This window comes from Scardinius erythrophthalmus (genome assembly GCF_964197995.2).
Source record: "Scardinius erythrophthalmus genome assembly, contig: HAP1_SCAFFOLD_38, whole genome shotgun sequence".
In the NCBI taxonomy this organism is placed as follows: domain Eukaryota; kingdom Metazoa; phylum Chordata; class Actinopteri; order Cypriniformes; family Leuciscidae; genus Scardinius; species Scardinius erythrophthalmus.
In genome coordinates this window covers 601,212-624,426 of record NW_028296546.1, presented here as the reverse complement: position 1 = coordinate 624,426, position 23,215 = coordinate 601,212, and the positions used below count along the sequence as shown (strand labels likewise).

Sequence of the window (23,215 nt, the reverse complement as noted above, 5' to 3'; positions counted from 1 at the left end):
GTCAGTTTACGGTTATGGACGTGAGCTCTCTGAAAGCGGCACTAAAAGACTGCTTTAAAACTTTCACAGAGACCTCAAACAGCACAGCTGCCTTTCTTTAAATTGAATTTCGTTTTGTATTAATTATATCTTAATTTTAATCAATGTTTCGTGAACCAATTGCCTGGATTAAAGAAGTAAATATAGCAGACAATCACGACATTGGAGGCGCCGGCGATATCTCATAAATGAACCGAAACTCAGCGTGTAATGCACATTCACATTTACAGTGTATTTAGACACATTTAGACGCATTCATAATCATTACTTTTACCGGTTCTTTGTGGCAAGCTTTATGCGTGCGGTCGTGCGCTTGAGTGCGGCTATATTACGTAAACGCTCATGATCCATATGATGTAAGTAGGCTAATTAAATTAATATAAAGGGGCGATTTGTCCACAAATTACTTAAATGAACAACTAGCCTAGTATACTAGTCGACTAGAAAAAAAAAACTTTTAGTCGAAAGCAGCCCGTATTCCACATATTTTCGAACCAGGCAACAGGACATCTGTGTTGAGCGAGGCCGAGGACCCTGAGCGGAATGAACGAGCGGAGCGGAATATTCAGAAATGCGCTCTCCACTCACGAGCTCTGATCGGAACAAACCCGAACCTCACTGTCTGCTGAATTTGCAGAATCATCAAAATATAATATTTTATAAAGAAGAATTTTAAAACTTTATTGGTGGTAGTTGAGAAGAATTCCTCTTTCCATAGGCCTATCTAAATCATTTCGAGTGCAATATAAATGTATCATATTGTTATTCTTATTATATAAGAATAATACGTATTTTTTTACAACATTTTTAACATATAGAGAATATAAGTTTAGCGTGTTGTGTGTATTTCCTAATTATAAGCTTTTGGTGAAATTGCAACAAAACTAAAAGAGTAAAAGTGCATAAAAACATAAAAACATGGCGTCGTCTCAAGAAATATCTGCGTACACACTAAACCACTGAAACCGACTCAAAACGATGTAGCCTAGTATACATACCAGACCATGCACTGTAATTCTGCCACAGACATACACTAAAAACGGAGAAGACTTAAAACATGCGCATAAACCTTGCGCACTATACAACAATAATATTAGGCACAGTAGCTTCTTTTTTTTCTTTTCTTTTTTTATCAAGAACTTTGTTGAACAATATGAACAACCATAAATGGTCTGGTACAAAATATGAGTCACGATATTCGATAGTTAACGGATGCATAAAGCTTGCCACAAAGAACTGGCAAAAGTAATCATGTGTCAAATATAGCAAGGAGACATTTTAATTGTTTACTAATCAACTAGTGTTTTATGTGTCAGTCAAAGATGTTGACAATGCTGACTCGTCATCTTCGCAGATATTGTGAACGTGCCTATAGAGAGAAATGCACACTTACATAAGAGAGTTGTCTGTTTCTTTTCGTTTTGAATTGTTTTGTTTAAAAGTGGACATTTCAAGCTTTCTAGATACATTTCTGAGTTTCGGTTCATTTATGAGACGAGCTCAGTTCACGAGCAATGCAAGTTATATCGCGCCGGTGCCTCCATTTCCTGATTAAATCGTCTTAAATGCGTCTCCGTGTGGACAGAAACCAATGTAATCTTCCTGATTTAATCACGTAAAACACAAGTCTAAACACAAGCACCACTATTCTGAATGATGGTAACCACAAACCTCCAAGAGTTTGTAAACCAATTGTTTGTAAAACATATTTAATATTTACAAATTAAAAAAAATAAAAAAAATAATGTTTTACAGTGTATAAATAAAACGACATGAAGAAAGTTATTTCCAAAATGTAATTAATTGCACAGTCTTTGTTTTAGCTGCTTGTTTTAGCTGCTACCAATTGCACAGAGTCAAGAAATTACAACCGCCCACACCCCAGGTCTGCCGATTCAACCCCCAATGCTAATCGATCTCCTCTCAGGGAATCAAAAGAAAACCGGTTTTTCCAGTTTTCACCAGCGTGTGGGCAGGGTTTTAATCCCTTGCAGTTCCTTTGTTTAAATGCTATTTAAGCAAATATACTATACATACGCTTTAAGTTATTTCAAATCAATGTTTATAGCTTAATTTGTTGATATTAATTTGACATATGTTGATATAACCAACTGACATTGTAGATTCCATTGCATGCCAGGAAGAGGCTTATGCTTTGTTTTAAGTAAAACGCATTTACTATAATATAGCCGCACTCAAGCGCACGACCGCACGCATAAAGCTTGCCACAAAGAACCGGTAAAAGTAATGATTATGAATGCGTCTAAATGTGTCTAAATACACTGTAAATGTGAATGTGCATTACACGCTGAGTTTCGGTTCATTTATGAGATATCGCCGGCGCCTCCAATGTCGTGATTGTCTGCTATATTTACTTCTTAACCCTCTGGGGTCTGAGGGGTTTTTGGGGTCCTTGAGATGTTCTGACATGCCCTGACATTTGTGCTTTTTTCAGTTGCTTATAAACATATTAATGGCAAAGGTGTAAATTCACTCTATTTAGCACAAACAGGGCTACCATAATATATGAACAACTTGCATGTACATGTTTGTATTTTTGATAGAATAATGTTTATGCATGGTTTTTTCAAAAACAAAAAACTAAAGTTTCTGAAATAAGGCCATAAAACACATTCTAAATATATGTAAATAAGACTTTTGACAAATGGATGACGTTGCCTAGAATTTTTTCTTCAAAATTATGTGAAAATCATCCTGCCTAATCATTCACATAACACAATACATTGATTTAAATCTTGTAAAACACTTTTTGTTTGGAAAGGCCATATGCGGGTGGGCGTGATTCACACCTGTGGAGTCAATGGGGCCCGCATAATGAGGCTGCATACGTAATGAGCCTTTCATTCAGGTGTGTGAATGAGCCACAAAAATGCAAGGACAATATATAACTGGTTTGTTGTTTTTTTCCACAAATTTTGCTTGCAAATTGTACAATATCCAAGGTAAACATTTCTAGTAATTGTGCAGTTAATTGTTCTCATACTGTATTTTCAGATTTGGAATATATTCTCTTCCCAAATGTGTCACTAATAAAGCATAATAAAATTATTTAAAGAGAAGGCTTATAATGACCTTTTAAGATTTTGTTTACATCTATCCTTATATATATATATATTTTTTTTTTATATACAATTAAGGTTATACAATTACAACAACATTTAAAATTGTAACAATATTTCCAGTGTAATCTTTCTTTGTATTCGCGATTCATATTAAAACAGTATTTTTGCCAGCTGTAGTAGCTCCACAACAGCGCGCATCTGTGCATTCGTTCGTTCATTCATTCATACACAGAAACGCAATTCATATTTAAACAGTATTTTTGCCAGCTGTAGTAGCTCCACAACAGCACGCATCTCTGCGTTCATTCATTCAAACGCGATTCATATTATTTAAACAGTATTTTTGCCAGCTGTAGTAGCTCCACAACAGCGCGCATCTGTGCGTTCATTCATTCAAACGCGATTCATATTATTTAAACAGTATTTTTGCCAGCTGTAGTAGCTCCACAACAGCACGCATCTGTGCGTTCGTTCGTTCATTCATTCATACACAGAAACGCAATTCATATTTAAACAGTATTTTTGCCAGCTGTAGCTCCACAACAGCACGCATCTGTGCGTTCATTCATTCAGATTAGAACAAAGCAAACAGAACTGACCTAATTCCTCAGCGGGATCCGTTTGCTCCTCGAAATGATACTTCCAGATCTTCTGAGCTAAATTTTTGCAGGATTATTATCAAGATAGTATTATTCCTCACAGCATCGTAAAGTACATAAGTCTGAAAGTGAACTCGCAGTGTGTTATCCAGCTGATGTGGGCGTTTCACAGGTTTGTTTGGATCGCCTCACATTTGCGTTTGAATAGCGCGCGCTCTCCGTGGGCGGAGCACATTAAAACTTAATTAGCTGAGATGAGAACGACTGACATCTCTCTCTTTGCATACATATTACATAAACTGTGAATATTTGTTTTTCATAAAAATTACTTCATTTAAAAGAAGAAAATTCAAGCTTCATGCCTGTGTGACTGTATGCCTGTTTGACTGAGTATTCGCGGAGTTACAGTTCATTTTCGGACGCGTTTCAGAATTGACTTCACTGAGGGAGAGTAGGCAGAACTCGCATCATGTTTATTTTTCTTTATTTGGCAAAAAGCACAACACTTTGTTTTTATTATGAGCATACACAAAAAAAATACACACTAAACAGGATCGATTGATGTATAACACAAGCATATAAGATAAAAATTATTATTATTATTTTTTTTTTTTTTTGCACTCATACGGAAAAAAAAGAGCCTATCGCGCCGGCGCGACAGCCGACCTCAGGGGGTTAAATCCAGGCAATTGGTTCACGAAACATTGATTAAAATGAAGACATAATAAATACAAAACGAAATTCGATTTAAAGAAAGGCAGCTGTTCTGTTTGAGGTCTCTGTGAAAGTTTTAAAGCAGACTTTTATTGCCGCTTTTAGCGCTCACGTCCATAACCGTAAACTGACACGTTGTTTTTTCCCTCATAAATGCGAACACGAAAATTAAAATAAAATGAATATTATAATTTTTTTTGTTGTGTCAGACAATGATTACAAAAATTTTCTCTCATATTGCTCCTCATAACCACTGAAAACGGTCAACGGAAGTTAAAAGTGGTGGGTACACGTACAATGTCTTTGTATCTCTTTAGAATATTGCTTTTAGAAAAACTTTTAGTTTTTTTACTTTTACTTTTAGAAAAAAAACGACATAATTATGAATCAAATTATTATGAACAAGTAATGAAACTGTGTCAAAATTCGACAACACAAATAATGATCAAAAAGCGATATAACGCACATCTCAGGTTGAATTAATTATATAAAAAACAGGGAACATTTTGTAAAAGCAAAACTGAACAAAATGCATACTTAAAATAATTGTATTAGGCTATGTGTTACCGAATATTTAATACCACTTCCCCATAATGTTGTAATTATTTTTTTAAAACAACATCGGTCAAACTGTCAATCAGATACCTCTTATCTGGTCATTTTTATTTTATTTTAGAAGTCATAACTGTTGATCACCCTTTGTATGGAATTTGTGAATATGAATATTTAGAAGATTTACAAACTGTCGGCAAGACCTCAAACCAACCCCGGACATTCTGAGACTAACGTGGAAAAATCTTTATGCTTAATGCATTAAGACAGTTCAATTAAAATATTTATTAATAATGTAATGGCAAATCAGATGCGCCCAAAATATAAATGCTACGCGTTGTGCTGCAACATTACCTCACAAGAAATATCTGCACAAGAACAATCACACAAGAAATATCTGCACGAATTAAGAATCTGGGTAAGTCGCATTATTTAATTGCATTATGTTAGGATGATTTTGTGTATATATATAAAAAATACTGCTGGGTTTTTACAGTCAGAGTCAAGTGTATTATGCTCACACTAAATTCTCTGTTGCACTTATATAAATGCGCATTGCATGCACAATCATCTTAATAGTTGTACAAAAAAGTTATGCGCTGGCAAGAACGTCACTTTGCTGTTTTAATAAAAGCAATGTTAAATATTCTGCATGCACTCATCTCCTGGAAACCACAGCAATGACAAAGCATATAAAAATTCGTAAACGTTGTCCAATACCCCTTCTTGTCTTAATGAACCTTTTGCATTTACAAATATTTTCAAATGTCTGTATAATACAGTAGCCTACTGTAAATATTTGTGTCTATTACTATTTATAATTTATATTTTATTGTGGATGTTTTCTCACAATCATGACGTAATGTGAAGTTAAAGAAAAAAATCTAATGTAAAGTTGTTTTTTATGCGCCACCTGGTGGATATTCTGTGAAGCGAAACACATTGAGGGATTTTTTAAGTAGGCCCCCCCGAAAGCACTTGCAGAATTCTGCGAGACTCTACGAGACGAATTGCCGAATGCCGCGGGAGAAAACGCGCGTTTTTAAAGGCCAGATCTGTAATATAGACAGAGTATAGACATAATATAGACAAAATATAGACAGTTTAATTGACATATCATTGCAATGCTTTGATAAATGCTTGGGATAATGCATGGCAAGTTTCAATTGAATCAACAGCCAAAGAAAAGTTATAAAAAGTAGTTTTAAAAGTAGTTTAAAAAAAAGTTGTTTTTTTTAGACCATATAGCTTTAGAGTTTTGAACTAAAACAGCAGATAAACACACAGATTGTGTTACTGACCAGATCAAGTTCCTCCAGACGTTGAGATAGTTTCTCCGACATATCATGTAGTTCTCGCTCTGCCTCCTTATTCCTCTGGCTGCGCAGAGACAAAGAACTATCTCCATCGCTTTTTTTGCCAGAGGGAAAGAGAAAAAAAAATGTCAAGAAATACTAAAACACTTATTTTTTGATGTTGGGAAGCTGTCCCCGTCTCACTGAACTGCATTCTGAGTGACAGGAGTGAGTGATTAATTGTATTTGAGTGCCATATCAGTTTCAAAGGCTATTTGATGGCAGGTACAGGTAATCAGACAACTGATAAATACAGCACATAAAAGGGTCAATTAATCCTACACAATTCTCTGTTACAATTCTATAAAATATTTGGTAACGCTTTTTTACAGTGTCTTTGTTTCATATGTTACATGTACTTACCATAGTAATAACAATTAATTATGCATAATTACATGCAATTAACCCTCAAAAAAATCCTAATCCTACCCTAACCCGATAGTAAGTACATGTAGTTACTTAATATTACACAGTACTTAAATATATCATTACACTGTAACAATGACACCTTAAAATAAAGTGTAACCAAAGAATTTTAGCTGTAATCGTGAAAATATACATATAATAATATAATAGATTTCAGCTATTTGAATACATTGAAATATTACAGTGAATACAGTGTTTGAAGTATGCTTACTTTTACAATTTACAATTTCACAATTAGCTGTAATAAAAGTTTGCGCCCAATGAAATGCAAGCTCTTGCAGGAAGTGGTGTAATTGTTAAAGTTTAGAGTGAGATTTATTTCTGATTTCATAGAAAATCATCTGAACGAAATTAATCAGTTAATAAATGGTTTTGCTTTTAAAGCAAAGGCTCCTCGGAGTCTGCGACAAGGCCCACAACAAGGGAGGACATACATTTCAGAGGGCTGTGGGAGTGTCCCGTAAGCTATTGCTTACAGTGCATTCAGACCCCTTAATTTTTTCATATTTTATTTTATTATCCATACATTATAAACTGAAATACAAAATTAATGTGTTTAATAATAATAATAATAATAAATATAGCTGCAAGCAGCGATGACGGGCCTAAGCCGGTGTCACCGCCACCCCGGTGCCTTTAGGGTAACTGTGCACGACGGGAAATATGAATGTAAAACACGATAAATTTAGAAGAACCACATCAAAGTCATCTGAATATGCCACATTTACTGAAGCAGCTGGTGCCACTATGACCGTGAACCACAACAGCCACATCCATGAGATCATTTAAATTTAGATGGATTCAGGTCATAGGTCACTTTAAAATGAGTGCAAAGTTATCTTTTGCATAAGGACAGTTTTTATCTCAAGGTCTTTTTTATATTTTTATTAATCTAATTATTAAATTAATTATTTTAAACTATGTTGTCAGTGCACTACAAATAAACTGGTTCTATGACTTTGTTAATCAAACTTGTTAAGAAGAGACAAGGCCTAATACAGTTCTTATCCTTCAATGCAGGCCAATACACACAGCAATGGAAGGGTTAAACTCTTGTCAGAGAGTAATTTATATTAGGGCTTTTTTGAAGGGACAAGAAAAAGAGAATTTTACTTGCCTGACCCACTGATCTATATAATGTCATTCTAAATAGATCAGCGGCCTGACCAGACAAGTAGCCTGATTAGAACTTCAATGACAAAAAAATAACTTGGGAAACACTAAAACGAGAGATTATTCTGATTTTATTACATTTATTGTACGTTGAATGGATAATAAATGTATTACTGTAAAAATATGAAATATTAAAATTAATTTAAAACTATTAAAAATATGTAGTTTTTATATTTTTAAACATATGATACAGTTAAGCAACCTCACATGACGAGTGCTGTTTCCTGAATACCATCACGATTGAAACTGTGACATTGATTTCATACAACAGTTCAATAAAAAGTTACAATTAAGTCACTTATATTTTAGATGCAATAATGACTGGTTTTGTTCTGTTTCAGCAGCGAAAATAGTTAAACAAAGATCACAGCAGAACCATTGCGCATCTCACAGCAACGTGTTTTCTCATTACTGAATGATTCAGCATTTTGAACGAATTGGTTGACTCAAAGATTCAATGATCAATCCATAAAAATCTGTCTCATTCATGAATAACTCAGTTGTTTCATCTACTCAAGCGCCTATTTAAGCGAATCTGTCATTGTACTGTTTTGTTGTTGTGTTTTCCATTAATAATAGGCTATATAAGTCACAATTCAAGCAATCGGCCCTGAAATGGCGCTAATTTTAAAGTGAAACTAAAAAGTGCACGGCTATAACATTGCGAGGAGCAAGCAGAACAAAGTGAATGTTTTTTAATTCATTCCTACTTCCATAGGAATTAATTGAAAATGCCAGCTCTGCTCCACACCATTATCAATGTCTGTGTGAGTATTTTACTTGTACTTTTATATTAGCGATTTAAAAGCCCCCGCCGGTGTCATGTCGATTAACCGGTGGAAAAATATCCTCACAGTCACATACCTAATATATTTATATATAAATACAATAGGTCCTGATTTTGAACACAAGAATAGTATAGCCCTATGTATGACTTGATTATTTTTTTTTTTGACTAAATAGTACTATTAGTTTTTAAACTTATAAATAATACATAAATTGAAAAAAAAAGTAGATGATAAAAAGAATAAAATGGGTTTAGTTCTGATATTTGTATAATTTTATATAGAAATAAATGGTGTATAATTACCTTTTTTGAAGATTTTTAGTGTTTCGTTTTTGGACATTACTTTAATCCCTCTCTATAGCAAAACTGTTTGAGATATTTAATATCCGTTCACAATTTAGTATCTTTAATGTATTTTCATCATGTTGAAAAAGTTTGGTGTGAATAAAATAAACCACTTAGGAGGAGTAGCTAAAAACTCAGAGTCTGAAATCCACATTCAAACCAAAATATCTGACTTCCTGTCGGAACTAATGACTGTAAATTAGAAAGTTGTCTGGCTCGATGAGAACAATATACGTACCGAGTTTTGTTACTGTAGGTAAAACTAAACCCCCACTTTTGTCAAAAGCATATTGAAAGTGACACTTCCTGCTGCCAGTTGGTGGCACTATAACTTTGACTCAAAATAGTTACATCCATCTGATCCACGAACGCACTGCTGGAGTTTCATCAAGATCAGTTAATGTATGCAGAAGTTATAATACTTCGTGTTTCTCTTTTCTCGCCACGGCCAAACCGTTCAAGATATCAAAAATCCGTCCGCAATTTAACATCCTCAATGTCTTGACTTCATGCTGACCTAGTTTGGTGGCGATTGGATAAATTCCCTAGGAGGAGTATTTCAAATTCCAGAGAATGTGTTAATCATCTCCCTTCCTTATACCAGAATGTGATGTATAACAATCCTCCGACAAAAAAAGTTCTATCCATGTTATTCCTCTCATTATTCCAAGCTTAATCCACTCATTATTTCAGCTTCAAAAGTCCACTTGATGTCACGGTGACGGATGACAAATGCGACTTGAGATTTGCATTTCGACTCAAGTTAACTCGCATAATAACTTTGACTGTTTGCCATTTTGAACTATAATAACGATTGCTCGTTCAGTGCCATGGCCGCTGACGTTAGCATTATTTATGCCATTTTGAACTATAATAACAATTGCTCGTTCAGTGCCATGGCCGCTGACGTTAGCATTATTTATTTGCAATCATCTCTGCTCTCAGCGCCGAGTCTAACCACCAAAACTGTAAGATAAACAAGACAGTTCATTTAAATGATTATAAAAATGGGAGAAAGTGTAAACAGCGGCTTGGCGGAATAAGTTCCACCTTTTAAGTAAAAGAGCCAATCATCAATTGGTAAAGACACTGTGTCACTGCAGAAGCTATGGTTGTCATTGAAACATGACGCGTTTGAGACTGCACATTTGCTTTAGCTGCCTGGAGCAACCTGAAGAGCTTTTTAGTACAATTTGTGTTTTATTTTAACCTTATTTCCCAGCTCACACTTTTCTTATCCTAATTTTACAAGTTGCAAGTTACAAAAAACACACAAGCAGTGCTGACTGACTCTGATCACGGCCGGGTGTTCTCTGAGTCTGATCGACTCGGGTATTACACAATGTTAAACAGACCCGGTACCCGATGTAATAGAATGGGACTCGACCCTCGACCCGGCTGACCATTTAAAATATATCCCGGGTCCTCGGGTCTAGCCCTCAATACTAGACCTCTAGTCTGCGCTTCCCCCTAGGGGTGCATCACGAGAGGGGGCGGGGGGATATGCATTAAAGGGGTCATGAATTGAGAAATACAGTTTTCCTTGAGCTTTTGACATATAAGAGGTTATCATACTAAAAGAATATCCTGCATGGTCTGGGGGCATGCACCTCCGGAAGATTTTTTTTAAAAATAACTCCTTAAACCATGACTTCTGGCAAGTTTTGTGGATAGAAATGGACATTTTGAGATATACAAAGCCATTACATAGCCTATTTTACTTCACTAACCTCCAGGGACGTGCAGAGAGTTCATCAGGGGCAGGGGCTCAAATGTAAGAAAGGCAATATGTAAAAAATAAAATTGTTTTATATAATTATATATATATATATGTGTGTGTGTGTGTGTGTGTGTGTGTGTGTGTGTGTGTGTGTGTGTGTGTGTGTGTGTGTGTGTGTGTGTATTCGTCTATCTATCTAAGTGGGGACCTTGGTGTCGTTACACACTCACCAACAGGGGACCACCGAGCCAAGTGGGGACATTTTTCAAGTCCCCTGTTGGTCATGCTTTAAAACATTTTAAAATCAAGTAAAAACCGCTCTGGTGAATTTGTTACATTTTTGACCAAGTGGGGACCTACATGTGTGCGTGTGTGTTTAAGTCCATACTCAGCAGCACTCCTGTAGGCTGGAGCAGGAACTGCAATGGCCCATAAACACCCATCGTTCACACTTCTCTAATGTTTGAATGGCTTGCTGTCCCAGAGAGGCTCTGAGACTGTAGAGCTGCTGTTTAACTGGCTGCTTAGTTAAGGAACTTAAGTCTTTTCAAACATCCCCAAACAAATATATGTATATTTTTTTCATAATATAGCTAAACATTAACATATTAACAAATTAATTTTTTTTTTTTTTTTTAAACATGCAAACTCTAACCAATGTCTACCTATCCAAGTGGGGACTCTCATAGCCTGCAATGGAACGGTGTGTGTGTGAACAGTGAAGTGAACTGGCAGTGTAGTCTGGCTTCATTATGTAACACACATATATATTATATTATATTATATTATATTATATTATATTATATTATAAGTGTGTATATAAGTGTAAATATAATATAGGCCTACTCAAATTAACAAAACTAAAGTGCAAAAAATAGTACACGCTTTAGGGTCTGTTTACACAACATTGTCTTCAAATGAAAACGGAAAACTTTTCATGCATTTTGGCCGTTTGTTTACACGAAAATGCCATTTTGGGGGAAAACGAGGTTCAAAGTGCAAGGTTTTGAAAACGATGCCTTTACCATCTGCATGTAAACAACAAAAACATGAATTTGTGAAAATGGTACGTCATGCACGTATAACATGTTCACGTATTATGTGCCCACGGGGTGTTTCTGGGGTGTTCCCTAATATGAAGTCAATGTATTTTAACACTGGCACTTTAGTTGAACCAACTGAAGATTTTAAATGCAACAATCAACATAAAACTGAGTTTTGGCCTTCAAAATATTTTTACAGTATTTTTATGGCAATAACTGGTGTTTTAGTGTATTTTACATTTACATTTATTCATTTAGCAGACGCTTTTATCCAAAGCGACTTACAAATGAGAACAATAGAAGCAGTTAAACTAACAGTAGGACAACAATATGCAAGTGCAATGACCCTTCTCAGTTTAGTCTAACGCAGTACGTTAATTTTTTTTTTTCTTTTGTTCTTTTTATATAGAATAGAAGAGAAAGTGTTAGTATTACTGGATCAAGTGTTATGAACATTGCCATTACATCCAGAGATAGTCTGAATGTGAAATATTGCTAAATGTAATGTTAGTAGTTTAAGCAGCAATAGGCATGAGCGTGAACGTGATTTTGCTAAACAAAGACTCGCCTATCTCTGAATGTAATGACAATGATCATAATGACACTAAAAAGTTTCAAAATATAGGGCCAACCTGCTGCCAACAAAAATCACTGAGTTTTTAATTTATTTATTTATTATTATTCTTAGCAATGATTCATATACAATATACACAATGACCTAGACTCTAGATAAATAAAATGCAACCGTAGCAGTAAGTCAGGGGAATGCTTTTATTTCATTTGGTTTCAATTTTGAACATGTTGCAGTTCTTTTGAAAAAGGTATACATTTACAATACAATTATAAAATGATATAACATGATTTGATACTGTATATTAGTAGCAATTACACACCAATCTTATGGGTTGTGGTCTCTCAGACATTGGCCAATATCAGTTAAAAAAAAATTGTTTCCCTTAGGGCTTAAATGAACCAGATTTTTTTTTACATCATTACATTTTTTCCCTGACTGACAGGTGATGCTTGTAACCCAATCATAATCCATTAACTGACAAGACTTGAATGTTATATTAGAATTAAATTAAATTAGAATCTATGTATTTCTCATATACTTATCACTTTTTTCAAAACTCTTCACTCAGTTGTCTTAACCAACTTTCAGCTTCACTACAGTTAATCTCACATTCAAAATGTACTAAAACTACCAAAACACTTCATTCATGTCTCAAATTAAGTAATTCTTCCAGAACACTAGGAAAGGTTTCTGCAATAAACACAATTAAAAAAAAAAAAAAAAAGGCAGCAATATGCACTATTTTCTGCTGTTCAGAATTCAATGTACACTCACCTAAAGGATTATTAGGAACACCATACTAATACTGTGTTTGACCCCCTTTCGCCTTCAGAACTGCCTTAATTCTACGTGGCATTGATTCAACAAGGTGCTGAAAGCATTCTTTAGAAATGTTGGCCCATATTGATAGGATAGCATCTTGCAGTTGATGGAGATTTGTGGGATGCACATCCAGGGCACGAAGCTCCCGTTCCACCACATCCCAAAGATGCTCTATTGGGTTGAGATCTGGTGACTGTGGGGGCCATTTTAGTACAGTGAACTCATTGTCATGTTCAAGAAACCAATTTGAAATGATTCGAGCTTTGTGACATGGTGCATTATCCTGCTGGAAGTAGCCATCAGAGGATGGGTACATGGTGGTCATAAAGGGATGGACATGGTCAGAAACAATGCTCAGGTAGGCCGTGGCATTTAAACGATGCCCAATTGGCACTAAGAGGCCTAAAGTGTGCCAAGAAAACATCCCCCACACCATTACACCACCACCACCAGCCTGCACAGTGGTAACAAGGCATGATGGATCCATGTTCTCATTCTGTTTACGCCAAATTCTGACTCTACCATCTGAATGTCTCAACAGAAATCGAGACTCATCAGACCAGGCAACATTTTTCCAGTCTTCAACTGTCCAATTTTGGTGAGCTCGTGCAAATTGTAGCCTCTTTTTCCTATTTGTAGTGGAGATGAGTGGTACCCGGTGGGGTCTTCTGCTGTTGTAGCCCATCCGCCTCAAGGTTGTGCATGTTGTGGCTTCACAAATGCTTTGCTGCATACCTCGGTTGTATCGAGTGGTTATTTCAGTCAAAGTTGCTCTTCTATCAGCTTGAATCAGTCGGCCCATTCTCCTCTGACCTCTAGCATCAACAAGGCATTTTCGCCACAGGAGTGCCGCATACTGGATGTTTTTCCCTTTTCACACCATTCTTTGTAAACCCTAGAAATGGTTGTGCATGAAAATCCCAGTAACTGAGCAGATTGTGAAATACTCAGACCGGCCCGTCTGGCACCAACAACCATGCCACACTCAAAATACCTTTCTTTCCCATTCTGACATTCAGTTTGGAGTTCAGGAGATTGTCTTGACCAGGACCACACCCCTAAATGCATTGAAGCAACTGCCATGTGATTGGTTGATTAGATAATTGCATTTATGAGAAATTGAACAGGTGTTCCTAATAATCCTTTAGGTGAGTGTAGTTTGTTACATGGTTCATATTTACATTAATGTACAAAATGATTTCCTTTTGTATAGATGGTGATGAAAATGAAAGACTAAGACTTGTGTAGGTGTTTAGTTGCATCTTAATTGTTCTGATTGGTTTTTTTTTTTTCAGAATATATTTCAGTGTGGTACAGACCTTATGTTCGCATGTTGTCTTTTGTCTTCCGGTCTGTATTTTCACAGCAATCTTACGTATTTATGAATGAATGGCTCGTTTTAAAATCTTCCCGGTCTAATGACATTTGTTAAGACATCTGTTTTAAACATTACAATCCTCATGATAACTTTCGTTAACTTTACATTAAGTAAATCCACTTTAAAAGCTAATTACTCCTGGACAGAAATGCAATAGAGATATACAGAGCGACCGCAAAAACGGAAGTTCAAAGACAATATTCTAAAGATGGCTGCACCCTTGTTTTTCTGGCGCATAAGGTCTATACTGTAGAAATATTGCAAATTTCAGTCTTATTCATTTTTGTGTTGTTAGGTTTTGAACTTAAATATAACAGTCTTGAAAATAATATGTAAGCATGTGCAAATAGGCCTGTATAGTAAATCAAGTTCTGTTGGTCTTTGTGTTTAAGTGAGAAATTAATTCATGTAAATTGAAAGATGTTAGTGAATGCATTTTGTGCCAATGCAAAGATATCTGATCCTCAGTTTAGCCAGACTGATCTTGTGATCACTGTGTGAAGAGTTTTGAAAAGGTGTTCAATATTCTATTATGTTTGGGTTTTAACTAAAGTTTAACAGTTTTGAAAAGAGCATATAAAATGGGCTCTGAGTTTTGGCAGTGGTTGTGTCTAAGTGAAATATGTGTTCATGTAGTTTGGAAGAAGTAGTCACTGAATGCATCAATAAAACATTGGATGACACAGACATTTGCAACACTTCTACAGTAATACCATATTAAAATATATTCAGAATCTGAAAAATGAAATACTATCAAAACAAGTAGATGTAGCTGAACACCTACACAGGTATTCATCTTTCAGTTTCATCACCATCTATACAAAAGGGGAAACTTGGGGAAAAATGTGTTCTGTAATGTAAACATTGACCATGTAACAAAATGCTGTGAATTCTGAACAACAGAAAACAGCAGAAATATGTTATAATGCTACCTGTTATTTGTGTTTTTTATTTTATGAGTGACAAAGTGTGTTTGTTGGGAGAAACCTTTACTAGTGTTCTGGAAGAGTGAGTTGATTTTAGACATGAATGAAGTGTTTTGATCGTTTTAGTGCGTTTTGAATGTAAAATTAACTGCAGTGATGCTTAAGGTTGGTTATGAGTACTGAGTGAAGGGTTTTGAAAAAATTACATAAAAATGTAGAAATTACCTAACAAAATTACCTAATGGTATAAGGTCTATACCACAGTGAAATATATTCTGAAAAAAAAAAAAAAAACCACAATCAATACAATTAAGATGCAACTAAACACCTACACAAGTCTTAGTCTTTCATTTTCATCACCATCTATACAAAAAAAAATAATTTTGTACATTAATGTAAATATGAACCATGTAACAAACTACATTGAATTCTGAACAGCAGAAAATAGAGCATATTGCTGCCTGTTGTTTGTGTTTTTTTGTTTTGTATTTTTAATTGTTTATTGCTGAAACCTTTGCTAGTGTTCTGGAAGAATGACTTAATTGGAGACATGAATTAAGTGTTTTGGTAGTTTTAGTACATTTTGAATGTGAGATTAACTGTAGCGAAGCTGAATGTTGGTTAAGACAACTGAGTGAAGAGTTTTGAAAAAAGTGATAAGTATATGAGAAATACATAGATTCTAATTTAATTTAATTCTAATACAACATTCAAGTCTCATCAGTTAATGGATTTTGATTGGGTTACAAGCATCACCTGTCATGCAGGGGAAAAAAAATGTAATGATGTAAAAAAAAATCTGGTTCATTTAAGCCCTAAGGGAAACAATGTTTTTTTTTTTTTTAACTGATATTGGCCAATGTCTGAGAGACCACAACCCATAAGATTGGTGTGTAATTGCTACTAATATACAGTATCAAATCATGTTATATCATGTTATTAGGGGCCAAGCCCCGAAGGGGCAAGGCACCTATTGTATCTGTTAGTTTTCTTCTTCTTATTATTATTATTATTCTTCCGCCAATGGAAGTCTATGGCAGCCCTATGAACCATACATAGGAAAATGATGAAATTTGGCACACTTGTAGTGATGGTAATGAAAAGTAATTGTAGCAATTTTTGAGTCTCTAGGTCCAACTCTATAGCGCCACCAGCAGTTCAAAAATTCAACATTGAAATGGTTATAACTTTTGAACCCTTTGATCTAGAGAAATGAAACTTAGTACACCTGATTCCTCTCATCATTCTGATCACAACCAACATTAAGACTCCGCCCATTACAGTAGTGGCCATTTTGAAAAGTACAGTATTCAGTTTTTTCGCTACTCCTCCTTCAAAATTTCTCCAATTTTGTCCAACATTTGCTCAAATGATTTTTGGACTAAGCCGCACAGAAATGACTGAACAGATTTTTTTTATTCATCTTTGTTCAAAAGTTATGGTGTCGCAAACTTAACGAGGTCCACCCAAAATTGGCTAAGAGGCTGTATCTCGGCCAAAATTGGATCAATCGAAACGAAAATTGGTACACTTCACCGGAAGCATGATCTGAGGTTCCATGCCAAAGTTGGGAACAGCGCCACCTACGGGTCATGAGATATGAAAAATTGCTATTTTGGTCAATAACTTTTGAACAGTTTGTCAGAAAATCACAAATGTGGTATCTATGGATTCCTTGGGTCATGCCGAATCCGTGGATATCAATTTTGCCAGGATAGGATGTACCACGTGTCCGCCATTTTGAATTTTGTCATAATTTGCAATAACTTTTAAACTATTTGACATATCTTCACAAAATTTTGTATGGATGATCAACACAAGGCTTTGAAGGTACATGAGAAGATTGAACACAGCGCCACCTAGTGTTCCAGAGATATAAGGTATTTTGCAAAAACGCTTATAACTTGTGAAAACATTGTTCAAATTTTGATTTCTTTACGTCATTATGTTCCTTGGCTTATGCCAATTCCGTCGATATCTCATTTGTCATTTTCCAACAATGTGACTGTCCGCCATATTGGAACAAATGAAAAACAGTTTTTTCGCTACTCCTCCTTCAAATCTTGTTCAATTTTGTCCAAAATTTGATCAGATGTTCTTTGGACTGAGCCGCACAGAAATGACTGAACAGATTTTTTATATTTGCTACCATTCCCGAGATATTCATCTCCGAAGTTGACCTAGCTTGCATTTTTTGCCTTATGCTAGTTAACTTAGCATAATAATTGGTTAGCATGCTAACCAGATGCCATTCTTTCTAATGTGGCTCTTCAGCTATCAGGATAACCATAAGCTACATTAGCATTAAGCTAGCTTAGCATGCTAATCTCGTTAACATGATTTTGTGTGCTCATTCATACACTGAAGCCTCTCCTCTGCAGCATTGTAAAACAAGTCCTCTGGGTGGTGCAATCGGTTCAACCATGCGTCATGAATCCCGAACCATTGTGGTCGTGGGTTTGAGACCAGTGTGGGGCAACTTTGAAATTGTGTATAAATTTAAATTTGAGCTCCTTTATTATCTGGGTAAGAGCTGTACTAATGTTTCTTACAGTGGGATTAGATGAGATCAAATTTAACAAGGTTGACCCAAAATTGGTTCAGAGGCTGTAATTTGTGAACCGTTTGTCACAAAATCATAAAATTGGTGTCTATCGATTCCTTGCGTCATGTCGAATCCGAGGATATCTATTTTGCCAGGATTGGATGTACCACGTCATAAGCCATAAGCTACATCAGCATTAAGATATCTTAGCATGCTAATCTGGTTAACTTGCTTTTGTGTGCTCATTCTTACACTGAAGCCTCTCCTCTGCAGTTTGTGATTGTACGTCCTCTGAGTAGCGCAGTCTGCTGAACCATGTGTTACTAATCCCGAGCCGTTCCGGTTGTGGGTTCGAACCCCGTGTTGGATTAGTATAAAAATTGTGTTGATTCAAGCATTGTTCTAATCTTTTGCTCGGACCTATCTTAGATCTATCTTAGAATCAACCTCACCTGCTCTAGGAACACAGACGAATGACTCCACCTCTTTTCAGCCTCATTTGAAAGCAGACACTTCGCAATTTGTTGCCAAGACAGAATTAATTATTGTCACAAGAAACGCACTTATAAAGAGCTTAAATGTACGGTGAAGTAATTTAAAACACATATTTAGGATGTGGCTGTAATAACACAAAACATATATCTTCATAAAAGTTTGTTTATTATCTTGAACATTCATCCCTCAGAATGTCTTTACCTGCATGTTATTCAGCTGCACCGATCGTTAAATGCTATATAAAGGATTTTCTGAAATGTTTTGAACACTTTCTAGGCAAGGGCGCCCTCTAACTTCATGTATGAATGAAACAGACATTACATGACACATGCTGCATAATTCTCATATCACCTCATTTTGGGTAAAAATTAAATAAATAGTACTCATCTATATAGAAATGAAGTAAACATAATAACCCATCAATACTTTAATACTCCAAATGTACACACTAACTAAAACCGCTAAGGGAATTTTGTTGTTCAATGGATATAACTGATACTTAATATTGAATAGACTTACCACAATCTCTATTTGATGCATTGTATGCAAACATTGACTGCTTTGATTCATATTAATTACTTTGTCTGGACCAGTGATAATATCAACAACAGCAGTAACACAGACTTAACAGACAGTTTCATCATACCAGTATCATTGCTGTACATGTCACTCAACTTTTCAAAGTTTACCACACAAAAATTATATTTACTAAAATGAATAAAGAAATAATTCCATAAAATATCATTGTCATTTTTCTTTATTGCACAATACTTGTAAATATCTATAAAAAACTATACATAAATCGGTGTATTATTTTTACCTGCCTATACCACAAATACATAACAGGCAAAAATCAAATGTAGTGTAATGACAAACAAGCCAATTAACTTACAGGTATTAATCTATCCACAACTTACCACTAAAGACCTTAATTAACTAATAAACTTAAAATCAACATCAACGAATGACACACTCCAATTAAATAACTATGAACCAACTCAATCTGTTTTAATTAGTAATGGTACATTCCCAATCAATTGTGAATTATGTTAAATACCAGAGTATCCTGCAAAGAATTCCATTAGAACTTTTCCACTGTAAGAACAGAAATATTGAAAAACAAAACTGAGAGAAAAATGAACCAACTTCCAGACTCAATTTCAGGATACGTGCATTCTGTATCACCCATAAAACTATCTAAAATTAATAGCAAATACTTCACCGCTTCACTACAAACCGACAGGGACACATACCACCACACCGTCATCTTTCAGTGTAATCAACAAACCTCATGGAACAATGCTGCAAGAAACTGCTCTGCAATCAAACTCATGAATGCAAAGAAAGTTCCAAGTAAGTATGCCTTGTATATTTTACTCCACTTTTTATTTGTAGTCATTTTTAATTGTGATCCCATAAGTTACTTTACTTTTTTTTTTCCTTTGGTTGCCCAAGATTTTTCTAGTCAACTAGCAATTGTTCACTTAAGCAATTAGTCAACGGATAGCACATTTATATGAATAAATCATAAGCCTTTAATCCCCTACGTACATAATCAACTAATCAGTGCTCAAACGCATAAAGCTTGCTGTGGTGCACCTGCAAACAATAATTAATGTGTCTTGAAAAAACAAGAAACTGTTTCATGCAGATTACATAATCTGAAAGTGTTTAAGATTTGAATCAGTTCATGTTTTTTAAAGTAGACATTTCAAACTTTCCATTAATATATTTCTCATGTCTGTGAGGCACGTATATAGTTGTATACATGGTTTCGGTTTACTTTTGTGACGTGGTCAACATTTATTACAAACTCACAATGCTTTGTTTGTTGTTATTATTAGTATTTAAAAAAAATGACATGGTATTTTAAGTAAAATGTAAGTGATTGCACATGTGCCTCCTTGTCATCTAATTTTTTAAAAATGTTTCTTTCATTTTCCAGACAGCAATGACACAAAATATGATATCCAGAGTACCAGCTCTACAACACTCGAAGTGACTCAAGTACCATTCCCCCATAAACCCCCAAAGCAACTATACCCCTCCACCATTGCCGAAATGAAAACCCTAGATGCACAGCATCATGTAAGTTGCACAACATTTTTCCATACAAATTAAAAGTTGAAGTACATTGAAAACAAATGGCATGACTGATTTCTCTCTCGCACTCTTTTGTGTACAGATACCCACACTAAAAGCCAAAGTAACAAAGATACAGTCTGTTAAAAATGTATTTTTTAACAAGACTGAAGGAGAGGTAATGAACTGTTGGATAAATGATGAAACCGGAGGAATTCAAATTGCCTTGTGGGACAACTTTATTAATGACGTCCATCAAGGGAATTCGTATGACTTTACGAACTTAATGACAAAAAGGTACCAACAAAAAACCTTTTTACAATCAACCAGACACTCGACAATTACACCTTCAAAAGTTCAAATTTCTACTGGACCACTTCACCAAATGTCTGAAGACGAAATTACTTCTCACAAAACCATCACCTCTGCTTTGCAAGGTGTCCAAATAAACATTAGTAAACACTGCCCAAAGTGTGCCACTCTTCAGCAAGATTTTTCTCCGCAATTTGCTTTCCACCGCTGCACAAAGTGCAAAATGTTAAGGAGTGGCACCGCTTACGTCACAAAACTCGGTGGCATTTTTGAGTTTAAAGAAAACAAAACGGAGCTCTCTTTAACAGTGTCAAATTCCATTTTGAAGACATTTTTAGCACCACTACTTGACCTGAACCACACCGATGCCCAGGACATCGAACAGCTGTTCCTGGCCATGAACAGTTTAACCGTAACATTTACACACAACATGCAGGTTCTACAAATGCAAACAACACCCAACCACGATACTGATGAGGAACTTCTTCACATTGAAGAAACTGAATTATCACAAGAACCTGCCAGAGTTTTCATTCCGCAAAAAACACCTGTAACAGAAACCAAACATTCAAGCGACAAACAATTTGTTCAAATTGAAGAAACTCAATTATCACAAGAACCTGCTGCAGTTTTCATCCCGCAAAAAACACCTGCAACAGAAACCAAACATTCAAGCGACGAACAATTTCTTCAAATTGGAGAAACTGAATCATCACAAGAACCTGCTGCAGTTTTCATCCCGCAAAAAAGACCTATAACAAAAAACAAACAATTTTGTAAAAAAAACAAAACTTGTGATAAGTCTATATAGCCTGTATAACTTGTATTTTGTTGTAAAAAATGTGTAGATGTGTATCTATAGGGGTTTACTTTTCAATAGTTAAAATGTTTGTTTGTTTTTTCCCCCATTTCTAGTTGCTAAAATTTGTAATGGAAATATACATTACTATAAAATGATTTAATTATGATGCTTTTTTCCTACTTGATTAAATGTTTAAGTTTTGCAACTATAGAGGATGCTTTCTTTATCAATGTTTTGCTTTCTTTATCAATGTTTTACTTTTGATGGTTACTTTTTTTTTTCACCCAAATTGATTTCCTTCTAAATAAATGCAATACGTCACTAACTTTTGTCCTCTTTATCTTTGTACCTGTACTTCCATTTATATTGCTTTAAATTTTGGTTTGTTTTTAAACTCCAACTAATCCTCTTTTCATACGAACTGTACTTTAATTTTAGTCCCCTATAAAATTTCCATTATTGGTCTAAATGTCTAGTGTGTAATTTCAGTCAAATTATAAATGAGCTGCAAAAAAATGGTTAAACCAGATTTTTTTTTCTTAAATTGTTCCCAACCAAGAACTCAGAAACTGCAATGTGTTGGCCAACCACATGTTACTGTTGTAAATGACATGCAGTTGACCAAAAGACTGTGGTTTCCACATTCCAGATACATTGTCTTGTTTATTCAATTGTTTCAGCACTGCAATGAACTTTGAATTGTTACAATGAAAATAAATACTACTATAAGGGCTGAACTATCACCCTTCAGTACTGATACATTCTGAATTACCTATAACCCAGATAAATATATATTTTGCTCTTTCTCTGAACATTTATAAAGCTGTGAATTGTCACTTGAATTATTTTTACCCAGATAATACTTACATTAATCTTTCTTCCCATTTAATTAGAAATGTGTTTTCTTACACATTCCGAATGAACCATGTGTCCGCCATTTTGAATTTTGTCATAAATTGACATATCTTTTAAACTATTTGACATATCACAAAAGTTGGTAGGGATGATCAACACCATGTCCTGAAGGTACCTGAGAAGTTTGAACACAGCGCCACCTAGTGTTCCAGAGTTATGTTTTTTGCAAAAATGCTTAACTTTTGAAAACATTGTTCAAATTTTGATTGCTTTATGTCATTGCGTTCCTTGGTTTATGCCAATTCCGACAATGTCTCATTTGTCATTTTCCAACAATGTGACTGTCCGCCATGTTGGAACAAATGAAAAACTGTTTTTTCACTACTCCTTCAAATCTTGCTCAATTTTGTCCAAAATTTTATCAGATGTTCTTTAGACCGAACCACACAGAAATGACTGAACAGATTTTTGATAGTTGTCTACATTCCCATGATATTCCTCTCTGAAGTTGACCCTGTTTGTTGTCTTATGCTAGTTAGCTTAGCATAATTATTGGTTAGCATGCTAACCAAATGCCATTCTTTCTAA

General features: G+C 35.1%; 1 protein-coding gene across 8 annotated transcripts in view; it reads right to left on the bottom strand.

The window, feature by feature from the left end:
* LOC308686205 (centrosomal protein of 95 kDa-like) overlaps positions 1-23,215 on the bottom strand; it is a 293,169-nt gene that overhangs the window by 131,619 nt on the left and 138,335 nt on the right. For all 8 annotated transcript variants that reach the window (XM_081394565.1, XM_081394567.1, XM_081394570.1 and 5 more), the window contains one exon: positions 6,289-6,397. In XM_081394565.1, the coding sequence (XP_081250691.1) occupies positions 6,289-6,397 (109 nt within the window). The remainder of the gene's footprint in view (positions 1-6,288; positions 6,398-23,215) is intronic.